Source organism: Athene noctua, chromosome 1, assembly GCF_965140245.1.
Source record: "Athene noctua chromosome 1, bAthNoc1.hap1.1, whole genome shotgun sequence".
NCBI lineage: Eukaryota > Metazoa > Chordata > Aves > Strigiformes > Strigidae > Athene > Athene noctua.
The window spans coordinates 105,300,392-105,320,069 of record NC_134037.1 but is presented as its reverse complement, the minus strand read 5'-3'; the positions used below and the strand labels follow the sequence as shown (position 1 = coordinate 105,320,069).

The 19,678-nt window shown below is 36.2% G+C and overlaps 1 protein-coding gene across 7 annotated transcripts in view; it reads left to right on the top strand.

Moving 5' to 3' along the window:
* Positions 1-19,678, top strand: part of USH2A (usherin) — a 392,395-nt gene that overhangs the window by 236,840 nt on the left and 135,877 nt on the right. For all 7 annotated transcript variants that reach the window (XM_074897210.1, XM_074897211.1, XM_074897212.1 and 4 more), the window contains 2 exons: positions 13,601-13,751; positions 13,922-14,064. In XM_074897210.1, the coding sequence (XP_074753311.1) occupies positions 13,601-13,751; positions 13,922-14,064 (294 nt within the window). The remainder of the gene's footprint in view (positions 1-13,600; positions 13,752-13,921; positions 14,065-19,678) is intronic.

Sequence of the window (19,678 nt, the reverse complement as noted above, 5' to 3'; positions counted from 1 at the left end):
ATCTGGTTGTCCCGCATGTGTTGTGTGATGGTACTCAGGGTGAGCTGCTCCATCAGCTTCCCGGGCACCGAAGTCCAGCTGACAGGCCTGTAATTTCCCGGATCATTCTTCCGACCCTTCTTATAGATGGGTGTCACATCGGCCAGTTTCCAATTTCATCACCCTGTTACCTATTTGTCATGTTTCCATATTAAAAAACCCCAACCAAACAAAAAAAGGCTTGAGGGGGGAAAATTTAAGGGTCTCTCAAGATCTTGCTAAGGATGAAATGTAGAGGGAATCAAATCACTATTCTTTTCCTCTCTTTATCTGGGGACAGAACCAGAAATTAATCTGTCTTAAACATCATGACCATAAAAGTGCTCTTGGTTTTTTTGCTGGTTTCATTTACAGTTAAAATAATTCCTATTGACTCCTATTTGGGAAATTTCTGTGTAGTCTGAAAACAGATATGTAATTGAATTTTAAAAAGATATTAAACATTGTATATAAATTCTTAAAACACTGCAGAATTAAAATATTTTTCCTCCATATAGTTAATTACTTGTCCTGGTGGTGTTTTAAGTTTGACTTTTCCTTACTCTTTCCTAGTATGTAACATCTATGCAGTCATTTTTGGGCTAGTTGACTGAGTACCTAAGGGGAGAAATAAGCTTCTCTATAAAGACAGAAAGGGAGAGAAAAGGGAAGCGAAGTGAGGATCAGTTATTAGAGTAATTTCTCCTCTGGTGTCCTTATAATGCTACCCTCTTTCTTATAACAAAGACAACTATAACATTCTGTAGCCCTTAGTGATTCTTGAAATTTTACAGCTTTCCCTCACTGTGCTTTTCTTTCTGATCATTTATTTTTGTGTCTGCATGCACATGCAGATGCACACACAAAAATGTGTATATGATATATTTGTATATGCATGTTCATGCATATGTGCTGGATTTTTGTCTTTTTTCCTTTGGATCTGTATGTAGGTCTTATTTATTTTTTGACAAAGAAATATTATGCTCTTAGATTAATTCCAGGTTAGTAAAATAAGAGAGAAAGGTAATTCATGTATTTCATGTTACAGTGGGATACATCTAGTATTGAATTATATTAATTCTTACTATTTGTATACTGACCTATTTACTTTTATGATTTTTTACAAGTATTTACTAATTCAACTTGCTAGTAGGCTTCTGAAATGACTGAAGATTGCTATTCCCATTTTACAGATAGATAGAAAAACAGGCATGTGTTAGCAAGGGAAGGTAGAAGAGATGTTTATATTCATCCATGTGCTGAAAAGTATAATATACATGTTAGAAAGCTCATCAGTCTCTCTTCTTGTCCCTCAGCTTAGACTGGTAGATTGCCTCTCTATGAATAGTGTCATCATAGTTGAATGTGGCCACTGTGTACATAGAAAATACGTGAATTTGGGTTGACTGATTTTTGATTATCTAACCAGCTCTAATAGAACATGTAGAAAGAAGTTGAACGAGTGAAGAGATGACATTATGTAAAGGAAGACTACTTCTCTTTCTCTATTTTTCCTTTTACCAAAGTTGTGACTGCTCTTACATACTAAGAAGCCTATTTGAGAGGATTATTTGTAAAAAATTGATAGTGCTGTCCAAAAAATTCAACAGGATGTTCCTGATGGTTATAATCTGCATTAAGCAGCTGTAAATTTTCTGTGATGAAGATTTAGCCCTTTCAGTCTACATTTTAAAAAAGAACAAAAGAGAGGAAGTTTTCCTTGCCTCTGCTTTTTGTTAAAAGATTGAAGAAAATCTATATTGCAGAGAATAAATATTGTGATGGTGTTTCCTTTATCTCAACATACGGTGAATTGTATGTGCAGACTGGAGTAAATGCTGTGACATATCTTGTGGCATATAAGGGAAAACACAGTCAGCCTGGCTTGGGTTTGAATAAAACGTGATGGTGTTACTAAGACTTTAAATCAATTAGGTTACCCAATTTTGAAGAAGAAGACAGTAGCCAAGGTCTTTTTAGTGAAAATAGTGGGGAACAGATCATTCATTGTTGTATATTGACACACTTCCACCAGTTCCAGTGGATTTATGTGTACTTCAGCATTATCTGAGGAAGTGAAGCCAACAGTTAATTCATATGAATGGTTTATTTGTTAAAAGTATCTAGAACAGGACATTAACTGATGAGTAGCTACTTAATAATGCTGTGGATGGGTTGGGTATAAAAGGCTGCAGTCATTTTACCCTATTCATCAGATAAGTCAACTGTATATTTTACACGGATTGTTTCTCTGTGTGAATAGGCCTGTCTGAATTGCTTTTTATTCACCTTAAATATTAAATATTTTGCTTCAGTGGATAACATCTGGATCATATTTCTGTCAACTGAAATGCTATTTTTAGTGGGGGACCAATCCATAAGTACAGTTACAGATTTTTGCCACAGTTAGGTGGAATGGAGGTGTCACCTTTCATATTCTGTCGTAGCTTATCTCTGTTAGAGCACTGACCCAAAAAAGGAGATCTGGATTATGCATCCTAAAGTGGCTAACATTCCCATCACCCACTTGCTGGGCAGCATACTAATCTCTAGGTTCAAAAGCAAAGAAGCAACAGAAACAAGAAGAAACAGCAAAGGAAGAATATTGCCCGTCTGTCCTGTTGCAACTCTACTACCATGATTTAAAAAAAAAAAAAAAAAAAAAAAAAAGGTCTTATTTACTGGGGGAGAAGATAGGACAGGTACTATTGTAACCCAGGGCTAAAGACACTTCTCAGGTTGCAGTATACATGTCAGCAGCACAGGGGACAAGAGAAGCAGGTCCTGGGTTCTGAGTATTTGGGGATCTGGACATATGCTCAGCAGGAGCATCAGACATGATCCTATTGCTATTTTTTAATACAGCTTAATTTATTGATACTGCATCTGTTGAACTAGACTGTAACTTGAAGTGACAGCCATAGAATTGCAGTTGGCAATTTTGAGAAGTGATAAGAATTCTTGTTTACTCTGTAAGTGTGATAGTTCAAATTTGTCAGCCTCAGCCTCATGAGTTATATAAGAGAATAATATACAGTGTTTTGCTGTTATTTTACTAATTATAACAGTTTTATTTCCAGAACTAAATTTTTGATTCTGTTCTTTGATGTTGTGCAGACTACCTCCCTGAGAGTTTTGCATGTTGATTAGTGGTTATATAGGAAAAACCACTCCATACTGTTAATGATGACACATACAATTAAATTAATTCTCCACCATCTCCTTTGATGTACACAGATTTTCCCCATTAATATTGATGGACTTCGGAGTCACAAGCACATGTTGGGAGGGGAACAGGCCCCTGAATGTTGTATTTTGCTCTTTGTGGAGCTGACTCTATCACTTTATGTCTAAATGTAAGGAAAGCTGCTGACAGTTTTGATATATTAAATTATAACTGAGAACTAATTCAAGGATCAAAGATGCTCTTTGGGAGACATCACTTTACTGGTAGGAAAAATCATTACCTTTTTTCCCAGTCTCGTATATTTGTACTGTATGTCTTGGAAATATCATTCCCTACAGTTTCTGAATCTTGATGTTTAATTTAACACACAGGTCTTTGAGCAGCACAATGGGAGGGGGACTTCTGCTAGTAAAACCTCATAGAAGGAAATTGAAATGTACATGTTTTTTCTCATTTATCAAAGAACTGCAGAAATCTAAACCGACATTTTATATCAAATGAATTATGAACTGTGTACTTTGTACCTAAGGGAACAACAACTAAATTAGACTTCTGTTAAAAAGAGAGAGAGAGGGAAAAATAGGCTTTTAATAAAATATACAGTCATTTTTGGTATTTTGTCTGAACCTGACATGTGCCGTACTTTGCAGAAGAAAACTAGAGTATAGGCTACTTCAAAGGCTATATGCTTTGAATGCCTTAGAGTGAATAGAGAAGCAGGTTAAGATAACACACAAACCAGTTTCTACTTAGTAAGTATTGTTGCTTTGATATTTTTTTGTTTTCAGCCTTGCCCAGCTCAGGTGAACAGGAAAAGATAATATGCTTTTTATTATCTTGAAGATTGGAGCAAAGTAGTAAATTATAATATTTTAACTTCTATTTCGAGAATATGGTTGCTGCTGAAAAAGACTTCCAGGGAGCAAAATTTTAGAAGACACTTTATTGAACTATGAGGTAAATTTTCAAAGAATTATATTCTCAGTATTTTAAGGGCCATGACTTCCACTGTCTTTAAGTGAACAACACTTCTTACAAGCAAAGAGGAGACTCCCAGTCTGTAAAGTTAGTTTGTAACATTAATGAGATTTTGTACATTCCCAATTTCTGAATTTCCTTCATGACTTTCAGTGGGAATATATTTATTTCAGTGCATTGACATAGAAGACACTTTGATATTGTTGTGATAAGCACCTATACCTTAGAGAAAATGGGAAATGAGAAGATAAAATTCCATGGTTTCTTTGACAACATACTCCCTAGTGCACTCCTATGGCGCTTTTTGATATATGAACAAAATATCCAAGAACTAGTTGCTTTTCTCATATGTCATACACATATATTTCATAAAGATATATTTCAGATTAGGTAAGGTGGAATATACAAAACTTTTGGAAACTCTTGCAAAAAACAATGGTGTATGAACAGCGATTGTGGGAATATCATACCATGAACACATCACAAAGTCTGAACCACAATGGGACCAGCTATGTTTCTAGCTTTTGTATTGTTTTATATCAGTACCATCAAGAGGCTAGAACCAAAAGCAAAGCTGTAATGAGTTGTATTAGTGATGGTGTATCCTCAGCTGATATCTCCAAATGTACTCACACCCAAGAAGGCAGTGCCTTGGACATTGCAACCTTGCAATTCCCTGTAACGATAAAGTTATCTGATCCTTTAATATGTGAGTCTGCTGTGAAGAGTGCTTTATTTATTGGTATAAACAATGGGCATTTTTAGTTAAAAGTAAGGTGATTGTTTTTCCTCATTTATAACTAAGCTTTTACTTTTATTATTCAACAATACTGATTTTGTTTTCTAAATGTTTTCTCAATTCATAGATCATAGTAATATATAGTATTTGTTTCAAAACAACATGTAAATGCCACTGGAAATGTGGCAGTGTCAAAGCACATTTTTCTGTTACAGAAAGGGAAGGAGAAGAGGTGGCAGTTTGAGGGGGTGCAGTGGCTTGGCAGAGACATGACACAGAGCTGGTCTCCTCCAGGAATTCCAGAGCATCAGGCTTGCTGCTCGTGCTGTCTGTGGAGGGGGTGAGAAGGATGGGGACAATGTAGGTGTGAAGAGTCACTTCTTTCTCAACACCTGCTTCCCATTTTCCCTATAAAAAGACACTGACAATGAGACAAGGGTTATTTGTGCTTACCACGTATGACATAAAGAAGTTAATTAGCTGCTGTGAACCAAATCTAGCTCTGTCTTGCCTGGATGACTAGGAGCAGAAACTTTGAGGAAACCTCTTTTCCTTCTCTTTCTGAAAATAAGGAAAGAATTTGAGGGGGAAAACGTGTGCTATGGCTTCAGTTCTTTCATGGCCAAAAGGTAGTCCAGTGACCTGCATCTCACAGATACCTGTAGGACATTCAAGATATAAGACTGCACCACCCACTGTATGTAGTGGCTTCCTAACACCAGCTCATCTCTCATCTTGTCAGATCTATTCTCTATTTATGGACACTCTCAAGCTTGGATTCCATCAGGAATGGTAGTATTTCTCACCATCCTCTATGTACTGCAGAGATACTTAAGGATTAAAAATAACTACAGGTAATCTTATTGCAGATCTAATTTATTTGCAAACCTGCATTGTTCTCCAGTCTGCTTTTAGGGATATATAAACTGATGCTTCTGTCAAAATGAACTCAACTTATTGAATGAGAACCTTCATATCTGTTGTAATATCTTACTTTTTTTAGTATTCGGGTTGCTGTATTTTCTTAGTTTCTTTTGCCACAGTGAGTGGCTATATAGCAACAATAATTTGCAGCAACCATGCCCACTTGTTCAAGCAGAATGCTGCTTTCTGGTTTTGAATATTCTGTTGTGCTTTTGCTTTCCGTCATGGAATAAAACAATATTAAAAATTAATTCTCAACAACTTATACTTCAGACTGAGGAATATGCTTCTTGTAACGTCATCACTTCTGTGCCTTTCCCTTTTTCTTTGCTCCTTCTTCATCTTCTATGACGTTAGAGTCCCCTTCATTGAATTATTAGACTGAAAAAATTTCATCAGGAAATAATCTAACGCATCTTTCCTCAAAACCACAAATTGTCTCATTTCTGATAAAACATTTGTTCAGTCCGATGGAGATTTGAAATCTTTTTTACATCAGTTTAATCCTATTACTGTATGTCCTGTTTCCCAAGACACAGAGATTCTCTTTGTCTTTGCAAAACTTCTATGAAGTTGAAGATTCCTATATATCTGTCCCTTTGCTCTTCTATTTTTCTTTAAGCTACATAGGTTTAAACTTTCTTCCCTGGTCTTTTCCCAACCATCAGTGATATAATTTGCTTTTTTTGTTGTTGTTGTTGCTTTTAGGAAGCCCCTATTTCCAGAGCTATCTAAGAACTTTTTTGTTTCAAACATGAAGTAAAAACCTTAAAAGCCAGCCTGCAATTCTCTGAAACTGTACTATCAATATTAAGAAAGAAACTTCCATTTAGCCGAGTGTCTGCTCACCAGCAGTCTACAAGTCTCTCACCAGAGATGTTTCCATCAATGTGGAAGCTGGCATACCTGCCTCTGGTCATAGCTCTCTGCCTGCAGATAGCAGTTGTAAGGGAAGCTGCAAGATTTTGAAGATGATGTCAAATTCTTTCACCTTCTTCCTTTTTTTTTTTTTTTTTTAAAAAAAAAAAAAGTCCTAAAATTTATCTCTAAAGGTGCTTCATGCAGGAAGCTGAAGCTATTTCATGAATATAGACAGGATCTTGTTCTCTCTGTTCTTGCCACATCTGTTCGTAAGTAAAGGGAGGCAGTTTCTCAAAGCTGCTTCACAGAGATATTTCATTTTCCAGTAACCAGAGTCACAATTAACCCCCAGGAACTGTTTGTTTAAATGTGGTTTCTGCCTGATCTTGTAAGACCAATCCTTGTGTTTTTTCATCATAGTATTTTTAAAAAAAATTAATTATGTCATATGACAGTTATTGGCTAGGCATCCTTTTAAACAGTCTGATGAATAATTAGTTTTACTAGGCAGTTATAAATTCTATCCAATGTCTTTATTACAGGTATTAAAATCGTTAATCATTTAGCTAATTGCTTATTGGCATTCTTTTGTAGCTTTTAGAGTTTAGGAAAGTTCTTGCTGAGTAACATGGATAAACTTCTATCTAGCATGAGGAACAAAGGCAGGTTACTTATATAAAGGTAGAGGTGACAAATCTATAAGACATTTTTATAGTGTTGACCTCAGTAAAATATAACACTTAAGAAAGGAATATCTCTTGTACGTATTTTCACTTGAGACCTATAAATGGATTGCAGATGTTGAGATTGTACATGAAGAAAAGTTCATTAAAAGGAGGGGGGGGGTCTGATATTGTTTTTCGCTAGAGCATTATTAATGAGGAATAAGTAAGCCTGCTCTGGGATTTCAAAATACGATTGTCTAAAACTTCAGGTCTGCATATCATTAAGTAAAGACTGAGTTGATTTTCAGGGCCCTACCTATATTGTACTCTGCATCTTGGAATACCAAATAGTGCAAATGGAGGAAAATTTGCAGTTAGAGCTTACACACTCAATCTAGATAAAGATAAATTTCAGATTTTTTCAAACTTGTGTGGGAGAGCTGAGCACGCACACAACCAATGTGATCAAGCAATGCCCGTTTATTACAACTCAGAAAGCCCTTTTATAATGTTCTCCCGCACACATGAGTAACATGCAGTACAAGTCCTCAAGATTGGACAGTTAACTTAGCCCGCGCTTTAAACCTTCTTATGATTGGATAAAAAGTGCCCCATCAGCCTTGCCAGGCTTCCTGCCTTGGGTAACTTCCTCTTCCATCCCAACCCCTTCCAGGGGTTGTTTGTCTCGTTGAGTTTCTCCCCCCTCATTCAGGGTCACATCCTTATCGCATTCTTGCTCGGCTGAGGCTCTTATCAGTCTTGTTCTCATGCAGGATTGCTCACATGTCCATTCTCTCATAGAAAGCCCTCTAGAATCCCAACATTTTTGTTTTCTTTTTTCTGAGTGATATTGTGCCTTACAAATACAAGTAACATTAAAGATTAATGCTAAAAGTGAAAAGATTTACAAAGCCACTCCTTTTCAAATGAAATTACTATTATAAATGTTCAAGGCCAGGTTGGATGAGGCTTTGAACAATCTGGTCTAGTGGAAGGTGCACCTGCCCATGACAGGTTGATCTTTAAGGTCCCTTCCAACCCAAATCATTCTATGATTCCATGATTATAGCAGAGATCAGACGTATGAAACAGGATAGATCATGAAGAGAGAACAAGATAGTTCCATACCCTGATTATGTTATAGTTCTGAAAATAAAATTTCACTAACATGAGGTGTGAACAGGTTTGTATTTACTGGGAACTTGCTTTTTCCCATAGCACATCTTTTCTTCCCAAGACCCTTGTGCCATAGAGGAGCAAGCAAGAAGGCCGCCATGGACCTTCCACCTTGTATGTTCCAAAGTATATGGATGTGTGTTGAATAAGGGGTGTGTTGTCCCTGGTATATGTATTATTAGATGGAGATACATCTGTAACTGCATGTATCATGTAGTTGTACATGTATCAGTGAAATTATAAAATTAAAATCCAAGAATACTCTATACATTCTTTAAGTATTGAGTAGGTGGAAAACAAGATGGTTGAACATTCATATTAGATGAAGAATCAAGAACAACTGCATCTATTTGCTATACACTGGATAAGAAAGATAACTGGGAAAAGAGTTAAAAACCACACTGAAGTAAACATCAATGAACCTGTGAAGATAAGAAACAAAAAAAGCAATCTTCTGCTTTGCCAATAAAGGTTTATAACTAACATGCCCTTCTAGTGATGACATATGGCCCAGCATCATGTCCTGTCTTTCGGTTAAATGAAACAAAAGCACATGCCCATGTTGAGAATTATGGAGTGCAACAACTGGAATTATTTGGACTGAGCAAACAACTAGATAACAGGCATACCTGGGAGAATCAGAAGAAACAAATGTCAACGTGCAGAACATATTGCCATAAAAAGTGCAGTAATGAGATGATCTCAGTATGGGCACCTAAAATAGAAAATGAATCAGAAGTATCTAAACAACCACTGCAATGAGATAAAGAAATGGGATTTGTGAATTGAAGCTGGAAAACAGGAAGAGTAGACATGACTGAGCGAGACATTAATCTAAAGGCCGTCTGACTGAAACTTTTCCTTGCTGTTATGGCACAGAGAGAGAGATGGAGATGTGGAGAGCCTATTTTCCTCCTCTGTAATTAAATACCTGCAGTTATCGTTTGCTTCCATGTGTATGAAAAATATTTTGATAAGATACAATTGCATCACCTGTGCTAAATATTTTACATATGCAGATGTGGCAAATTGTAGAGTTACATTTACATAGCTCCAAACTCTTCTAGCTGCCTATTTGCAGATATTATAGACACAGGAGGGCCAATATATGTGATCATTGTTAAAAGCAGTGTCACTTCACTTCAAAGCTGATGTGAGTTTACACCAATTTTATAGATAACAAATTGAGCTCTAGTGACTTTCTTCCTCTTATTAAAGATTAATAGCACAGACATATTTATAATGAAATAATAATTTATTGTTCTAATGGTAGTTCACTTTTAATAGTCCTACCCAGACTTCCACTCTCAGAAAATTTAAATTTCAGATATATCCTTATGATAAATATAATGAATACCTCTCAGAAAAATAGGCTTTCAACACAGAGTAAGCATTTAAGAACAATCATTTAATGCAATTCTTACCGTCCTAAAATAAATACTTACAAAGCTGACTACTACTGCATATGTTGTTTAAGATAAGGAAATTGAGGCAAGAAGTTGAAACACTTTTCAAAGACTGCACATTTAGTGGCTGAGCAGGGTTCAGATCTTTCTTGACTCATCTGCATGTACCTGAGTATCTGGAATACAATATATATCATTGTCAGGTTGAAACAGTCTTCGGGTTTTTTTTATTTTATTTTGTGGGGCTGTTTATTAATTCTTTGATTAGAATTGACAGCTGATTAAATATTTTATTCTGCCTTTGTAGTCTCTTCATATACAAAGTGTGACTTTCTGCCCTGCTAAGTGAGGATTTACTGGGCTAGATGTTGATTCAGTAGCTTGCAAGTGGAGTGGTTGCCCCCTGAGGGTCATATTAAAGCTTGAGGGGAGCTTTTTGAGCAACATTGCATCTTAAAGACAATATATCAAGCTGATAGATACATGGCTCTTCTGTTGAGAAATTCACAGCAGAATTATTGCTGGTTGCCAGTTATTACTTGGGTAGTAAAGAGTCTCTCGGGAGTATGGATTGGATAAAAAGGGTTAAGCTGAGGGAAATGTTACACTGAAGACCTTGGTGATGAGAAGTGTTTGAAAGTGTCAAAGGATGTTTTGTGTGCAATTTAGAATTACCATTTTTGGGGGGAAGTGCTCCGTAGTTTTAATGATCAAAGCATGATTAGTTTAATAGAGCACCTTTCTCATTATGACTCAGCAGAGAGTTGACAATTTATTTGTTGTACCCCCCTTCCCCATTCCTTTGGAAGCACAGACCTGAGGACTAGTGTATAGCTGAGGATGTTCTCTGCAAGCTACAGGAAGTCTTGCAGATTAAATATATTTGCTGTATATTCTAATGTGTTGGTTTGAAAATAGTGGGCTTGGCTTCTTCTACAGGTCAGTCGACTTTCACTGATGAGATTTGTCCAAATTTTCTACTCCTCCCTATGCTGTGCTTTTGTTGGTAGAAGAGATTTGAACATTTAGCTGAGATTACCTACGCCATTAAAATAATGTCCACACGGTGAATTGTTATTGACATTTAGACAGCTACATCTTTGTTTTCTGATGAACATTCCTGTATCACTCTAATAACCACCACTAAGCTTAATCAGAGCTTTTACTTTGTAGATCTCAGAGAGCTTTACAAAGAAGGATAAGTATTATTATCTCCATTTAACAGATTGAGAAATGAAAGACAAAGGTGAATTGATGTGTTCTGACAGAACTGGAAATAAATTTAACGCTTTTACCTCCTCAGTGAGTTGCTCACACTGTCTTCTCAATAACAATGTGAACTTTGGCTTCCTGGGCAGATTACAGCTCAGCTAATTAGATTCATTTTTAGATGTAGCTTTTTTTACTGTAGAATTTCTGTGTGCACTTAAACAACTGGTGCTACAGACAGTTCAGTTTTAAGTGAGGTAGTACCTTGCTTTGAAGGGATATTGAGTTGTTCTATTAGCGTCAGCTTGTGAAAACACTTTAAAACCCTCTAATAAAAGGTTTTGCATTAATGGCGCCATCTTTCTCGTGCTGGCTGAGTTTGCTTGCTAACAACTTCAGGAATCACTTTATAAAGGGATGGCAAAATAATTCATGATTATCTGCAAGCACTGTACATCCATAAGATTTAAGCCTTCTTATTGTACAACTTAACTCCAGCATTAGTTATGTTGCTGCTAAACAGAATGATGCTAAATGAGGTAAATGTATGTTCTCCATTTTACTCTGAGAGTGAGATTTAATTCACATACAGAGGCATTTAGTGTGCAGATGTTTGGTTTTGATGGCTCAGCTGGAGGGATGTTGGGGCTGTTCATCAGCCCTCTTCTTCCCTCTGAGTTGAGGTGCTCACAAGCTCTTTATTGGCCTTGAAGATGTTGGCAAGGGATTTGCAGACCATGAATTACCTTAGTCTCAAACATCTCCTGGATGTGGAGACCAGAAGATTTCAAGTTTACTTGGGATTTACTGGAGCCTTATTGCCTAAGTCTAGATAACAGCAGCAGGAAGGAGCATCCAAAGGCTGCCAGGCTGGCTCAAACCCAGAAATTTTATGGTTTTTTTCACTAAAAGAGAAGAAGGGAAGGGAGCAAGGGAAGCTGGAGATCTTGTTCCACTTAATCTTGTCCTGAAAAAGATGGGAGGGTTGAAGGGCTAGGGGCCAATTCTCAGAAGTAAAATACCTGGTAATAACTCAGGTACACCTGCAGCCAGCTTTTAGTAAAAATTTCGTATGAGAACTGGCAGGCCTTCAACTTAAGGGAAAGAGAACAGGTCGCTAGATTGGAGCAAGACTTGTCTTGTGCCTTTCTATGTAATACAATTTAGAGCTGAAGTTGAAGAATTTTGAAGTTCCCGAGTCATAAGTACATGTAATCAGAGTAAAAGTGTCAGACATACCAATTCACATATCTCTGTATGTATACGTCAGTATAAATAAAAACTTTTGTATATGGCTGATGACTTATTTTTTGAGCCAATGCCTTTCTTTCATCTGTTTCAGGGAGAGAATGATTCAGACAGTGTATCACAAAATCTGTTTCTTTCCTCTTAGTAACCACTTCATATACAGGTGGTAAATGAAAATCATAAAACTTACTGTAAAATACTGTTCACTCATCTTACAACTTATGCCTTGAGGCTTACAACTACAACTTAAGTTACAGATCTGTGAGATTGTTTTTTTTCCAAATGGAGAGAAGGAAAAAAAATAACGGCCACAAAAAATTTCTGTTGGAAAGACCAAAGAAAGAATCAAATGGTAACTGCTGGACCATGAAAAGCAAAACTATTATACAAGAGTTTAAATGACAAAGGCAGTAACTTTCCAGTGTTTTAACTCTCTGGAAAAGAGCTACAGAGCTATGGCTACAGACATGTGTTATATATAAAAGTTCCAGAAAGTTTCAACAGACAGCTTTATTCTTAATGAAAAAATAAAGCCATAAAATCATGGGTGAAAATTGACATAGTTCTTTTTACTGCATGCAGTGAAATTTGCAGTAGTTAAAGGTCATTGGTGGTATCGTTACTGACACATTTTCATCTGGAGTTCCCGGACTTCATAAAAATTAATTTCCTTAACAAAACAGGGGGCTAGAGACTGAGACTTCAGTGAATCTATTTTTATTTCTACCTAAAGACATTTTTTCCCTTACATTTTTTGTTGTTTTCTTTTAAAATTATTACTAATTTATAAGGGTGAGAAGGTATGTGAGTGATAAAAAGTCTGATCAATTTTTACTCTTACTGCATAACATTTCTGTGAGCATTTCTTTAACTTCTTGGGGTGGCAGAGCTGGGCACAAGGAGAAGTAGATAATATTTGAACAGGTGGTAGAGAATATGTTGCCTCTGAATTAGTTTCAGTGTTTGGAGGTTTGCTTTTAGCAAAATCATATTCACATATAACTGTATTGGATAGAAGAAAATGAAGAAATAACATTGTTCAGTACTGAAAATGTTAAACTAAATGGACCATGTTAACATTGCTGTTGATCCCGAAGAACAGTTTTTCCAGTGTATGGAGCATTTTGTTTCTACCGGCATATGTTCTCCGTGGTTTTCTCTGCTCTAATTCATCCATGTCTTTCGACAGCTCCAGATGGTGTGATGCCTCCAAGGCTTTCATCTGCCACTCCGACCAGTCTTCAGGTTGTCTGGTCTACACCAGTTCGCAACAACGCCCCAGGCGCACCCAGCTATGGACTCCAGATGCGGCGGAGGCATTCTGCTGGTGACATTTTAGAGTACGCAGACCATAGCAAGGCCACTGTCAACTGCTGAGCAAGAAAAGTCCCATTATCTTGAATATGGCTCACCTTTAGGGTGGCTGGTTTTGTTACAAGATACGTAATGTTTTAGTCTTTATTTAGGTGCGCATGTTTAATGACGTAACTCATGCTGCTTTTCTTTGCAGTTTGCTTTCCAGCCCTACTGCTTCCTTACAACACAGGGTCAGAGATCTTCAGCCACATACTGAGTATGAGATGAGAGTGGTTGCCTCCAATGGTTATGGCAATGCTTATAGCAACTGGACTGCAATGACTACAGCAGAAGACAGTAAGCAGTCTGATATTATTTAACTCCCTTTAGCAGAAAATATAAATAACAGTTCAACTGCCATTGCGCATAATTTCTTTTGGTTATCTAGCTTTCTCAGTAAAATAGCAATAATGTATTTCCTTCCTGAATATTAACTTGCAGTAACAACTCCTAAGGGATCCAGCATGTGTTGTCTTAGATTTTCATAAAACATGAATATTTAAATATATGTTTTGTGAAGTAGTATCTTATTTCTTTAAATAGTAATCCTCCATGCATATGTGTTCATATATGGTTAGTTTAGGATACACTAGTAAGTGTAGCTTTGTAAGTGGTGTTTCTTTATATGCAGGGACTTGATTCTGATGTCAGTCAAATCAGAGAAAATAAGTTGAAATTAATAGTATATGACAGTTGTCTTATCTCTGTGTTGATAATACCTAAGCTATACCACAGCTGAGCAGAACTGTTCATTCGCAGTGATCTTTGTTAATTCAAAGTGGTGATCTACTGATCTGAAATTGAGTTTGCCACTGCCAGTCATGTAATTTGTTCAACAGTCCCATGATTTAATGAATAGGTATCAGCATATAGGTACAGTCATTTAGTTGGCAGGGTAGGATTTTTCACCTATTAGTTTTCTCTCACAATGTAGCAGGATATCTAATAGCATACTTTTTTGAAAAATCTGTTGTTTTCAAATATGTTCTTTGCTTTTTTTTTTTGTTTAAATCCGCAGCGGATGACCCCATTGTACCAAATTTTAGAGAAATTTAAGTATTTTCTAAAGAGATTTTTCCTGTTATATCTTGTTTAATAAGAAAGTAAGTCATTCTGAGGAGGAAAAGTTGGGACGTGTGGTGGGTGTTTCACTACTGGTTTCATTACTGTTTCATTCTCTGCCTTTACACCAAAGTGCCTTCTGGTCTTACTCTATTTTACACTGATATGAGATCTGCATTTCAGACTATAAGTTTAGCCTGACGCTCATATGCATTTGTTGTAGCAAATATTCAGTGCTGGTGACTCAGCTTCATTTCAGTCCCTTCTCTAAATGCATTGCTGCCTACCTTGAGAACACACAGAACAAAATGTGTTCCCACAATTGTAAAACATTTTTCTTTGAAGCTGAGCAAATAATTCACAACAGAAATTTATCTGATAAATACATTTAAGCTCCAAAGTTATAAATGCTTCTATGAACACATTACCTATAAATAATTACCTCATAAAAGTAAGTTCTGAACTTGGTGTTTACATACCAGAGATGTATTAGCTGCATGTGAAAATCTTCATTGAGATTCAATTCTTTTATTGTAATTGTTTGTTACCAAAAGTGGATACAATATTATTAAACTTGTCATGGTTTAAATGCAGTCAGTCTCCTATGACTATTTAGTTCAAATTTAAAAGATGGTTTATTGCTGGTCAGATAGTTCACATAGTATTGTTTAATTTTAAATCGGAGGAGCACAGAAGTGCATTTAAAAGGCATCACTTGTTAGTATATGTAAAAATCATTTTTTGTGCAAAGTAGTAGGTGTAGAATTTTAAAATTCTCTTTTGGGGACTTAGGGATAGGGCAGAAGGCATTCACAGGACATGCCTTTGTATATAGTCTTCTTGAACATATATGTGTAAGTTACCTGTTGCATAGAAATTGGATGAGCTTTGTGCACTAGCATGAAATGCTACCCTTTGCAAAACCTGACTGCAAAAATGCCTTTAGTTGTTATGAAAGGTAGATGTTGCCAAAAGAAATTTATGAACAAGAAAATAAACATATAATGCCTCTGCCATTTTTTACACAATTAAAATATTTTGAGATTAAGAAACATCTTGCCTCTTCAGCTGTGATGCTGTATCGTGTTCCTTAGCTTAAAACAAACTTTGGTGTTTAGTTATAAACTCCATGTCTCCAAGGGGAAAATTATTTTTCTTGAAATGTCCTCTTTCCTTTGCATTGATACTGCTAAAGAATATATGCTGATGTGTCCCCAGTATTCAACAACCCTCATAATTTGCAAAACCTCCCCAACTTGGTTGGGTGGAGGGCTGCCATCTCAGAAAGGATTGGATATTCAACTCAATTGCTTAAGACTTGACAGAAATTAGCAGTATTTCTGTCAAGGTTTCAATAAGTTTCTTATAAAACTGCCTATACTGACAGCTTGTTGCAGAACTATACTTAATTCCTGGCTCTGCTAACCAATAGACTTTGACTTTTTAAAGTGCAGTTTGACGGTAGAAATTTCCTATGTCTCTCACTCTGTTGAAATATATGTGTTTGCACATGTTCTTATTGAATTTTAACCAGTGAATATATATCTTTCACCAAAGCATAAAATATCTGTAGGAATAAAATATATGCATTTGTGTGTGTTTATGTGCATACATACACCTGATAGCAATATATGTAAATCAACACATCTGCTTTTAAAGTCAATAGAGTTCTACTAATACAGGCTGATGATTTCACAATATATCTGCATGTTATATTTTATTTATGATAAATATTTAGTAAACTAGGAGGATATTAGGAATTATTAAGGAATGATTTGCAAATGCTGCCATAAAAATCTGTTGTATCTGATAATAAAATCTCTTAATATACAGTTTAGCAGGTTTGGGGTATTTTTTAATGCAAGAAAAAATGCTGTAAATAATTTTCAAATGCTTCCTTTTACATGAGTGTGGCACTAATAACTGATTCCATGTATTTTTTTTAATATCTAACCTGCCTGTACTAGATAACATTAACGTACATATCCTATGAATATATTAAAATGTGCTAAACGTGTGTTAATGAAAGATGTTTGTTCCAGTGATCTTGGCCAGTATAGCATCAGACTATTTACTGCCAGACAAATAGAAACAGTTGATGATGAAGTTTCTGGATTAAATCTTGCTTTCAGTAACTTGAATGTAAATTTAAGATAAATCTCTTGCCATCAGTGTAATAACCACTGAACTGAGAGGACGGTATTTACCATTGAGCTGAGAGCAGAATTTCATGCATTGCATTCAGAAATAAAATGAAATTTTCTAGATATAAAAAAGATCTCAGTTAAGTGTTCCCTTTTGTTATGACAAGCCTTTGAGCTATCTGAGAAAGAAGCTGTAAAGGAGTTGATTATAGTTACCTGAAGCTGGTCCAATGGCAGCTGCTGAACTCTTATGGTGTAGCTTTATGACTCACAAAATTGTATTGGCTGGTAGCAATCCACATGGTGTAATCTTTGATCAGAAGGGTCGTTCCCAAATGAGAAAGGAGCTTTTTCTAGTGCTTGAGAAAATCCATCTCTATTTGGACAAGTTTTAAGCTAGCAAAATTGCTACTTTAGAGAAGAGCTGCTTGTTCCTTTCTTTTCTTTTGAATGTCCCAGAAATTATCTGCAGTCTAATGAGCTGAACACAGCAGGACATCTCAGTCACCAGCATGTTCTCTACATTGGCTATATTTCAGTCCCATGGGTCAGTGTACAATTCCAGTATAGAGAGCTCTTACTGAAGCCCTTTTATAAGTGCCTGACTTGCACTAGTTGAGAGAGAAGGGTTTGCAAGTTGCCTATCAGGGAGTCCATTTCTTAAATTTTTAGTTCTTACATAAATGACTGCAAGTCCACCTCTTTTATGTATAAAAAAGTTACAGGCCAGTCCAATGTTTATTCACAATAGGTAATGTCAAGAGTATACAGTTGTCACTTGAGATCATTATGTACGGAATTTGCTAGAGAAAAAAAAAAAAAAAAATAAAAAAAAAGAGAGCTCCTGCAATGTATCAGCTGAGCTATTTCTTGACAAAACAAGGAAGCATTTTTCCTATCATATAGAGTGCTATGATGTGCTTCTCTGGCATGCTTACTGCAAAGCTTTGGTTCCAGGATGAGGACACCTATTGTTTTAAAGCTTCCCAATGCAAACAATAGAGAGAGGCAATGCAGGACAAGAAGGTAGATGATGCAGTTCTCAGCTTTTGGAAGTGCTTGCTTTCTTTCCTGATTGTATCTGTTGTCAGAGAACACAGGTCTCCTACTTTAGCTATGTATCTTGGGTCCATATAGTTTAGGCATACCAGCTAATCCACAGTTAGTTGACATGAATGTGGTCATGTGTGCTCAGGAAAGATAAATGGAAACTGAAGCAAGAGAAGACAAAACCTGGTGAGGTGGTAAAGGGAAAAGGAAGTCACGTGCATTACATAACAGGGTGAATAGCAAAAGGACAGAAGACCAAATTAAGCTGAAGTAGTATCATGGCACATAAAATATGCTGATTGTATGATAAATAGTACAAGCTGCCCATGCATGCCTATAGATTAGGAAATAGAAGTTTCTTAACTGGTAGGCTGAAGTTCTGGAACCAGTGTGCATTTGGAGCTGTAGGGAACAAAAAGTCTGAATAGTCTGAAGACAGTTCTTAATACTTATTTGAAGGCGTTTGTATGGACCACATGTCATTGAATGAGCAGCTTAATGACTTCTGTGATCTGATGTGATAAAAGGTTCCTGTAGTTCCTTGTGCCCAGAGCTACACAATTTGGATTTTCTTCAGGATACAGCTGGTAGTATATAAAAGACACCACATTTTGTTAATAAGTATAATTTCATTGTCCGTGTTCCTGAAAAGAGTAAATGATTCAAGAATAAAAGGCACAGAATTTCTATTCTGCTTAGTGAGAGAGTTTCCCAGCAAATCAGGTATTTCTCATTAGCTTTAAAGGGCAGTAGTCCAGGTACATGTCTCAGTATATTAATGAAAGTATAGATTCCCCTGAAATACATCCATGAAAGTACAGCTCCTTGCTCCCCCAGTCTGTGCAAGAAGTAAACAAATGTGTGGCTCTACTTAGGGAATTAGAAAAGATTAATGACAATTTTGTGTCTTCATTTTAAGTCGAGTCTGAACTTTTGAAGCAGATGAGCAAAATAGCCTGCCATAAAAGATAATTTCATTTGCCAAAATGAAACTACCTTATAGTATTAATACTGTAATGAAATGGTTTGAAATATGAACTAAGAATCTTAAGGAAAAAGATGCCCACTGTTCCTATGTTCAGTAGTTGCTTCTATAAACAGTTACATCCATGTAAAAAGCTTTATGATTTTATTTTCATCATTGTCAGGCTGAGCTGTGTAGCTGTCATACTTTGCAGTCTTCCCTCCAGTGACAACCACATTGACAACATGTTATACTCCACATTGATTTTACAGTTAAGGAGCTGATTGTGATATATAGGGATTTTAAGAATTCAGCTGAGAGGCTGACTTTTGCCTTTTATCATTCCATTAAAATTTTATAACCATCTTTTTCATGTCATTTCATCCATGAATTCTTACTTTAGAAAGTGATAGCTACTGCTGTGAGCATAACTTTTCTCATGTTCAGAGCTTTTTATTGTATTAGCAAACTATCCCAATTATAGTTAATACTCATGTTTTACATAATTGTGGTGACCCTTTCAACCAAGCAGTATCGTGCTAGTTGATTTGTATATAGAATTAGATGATTCTGCTTGCCATTTAAAAAGAAGCTACACTGAATGAGTGTTGGGGACCAGGATTTAATGCTTTCCCATCCAGTGGGGCCAATTAAGCATCTCTCAAACGTCTTGTTTGAACTCAGAGAGTCT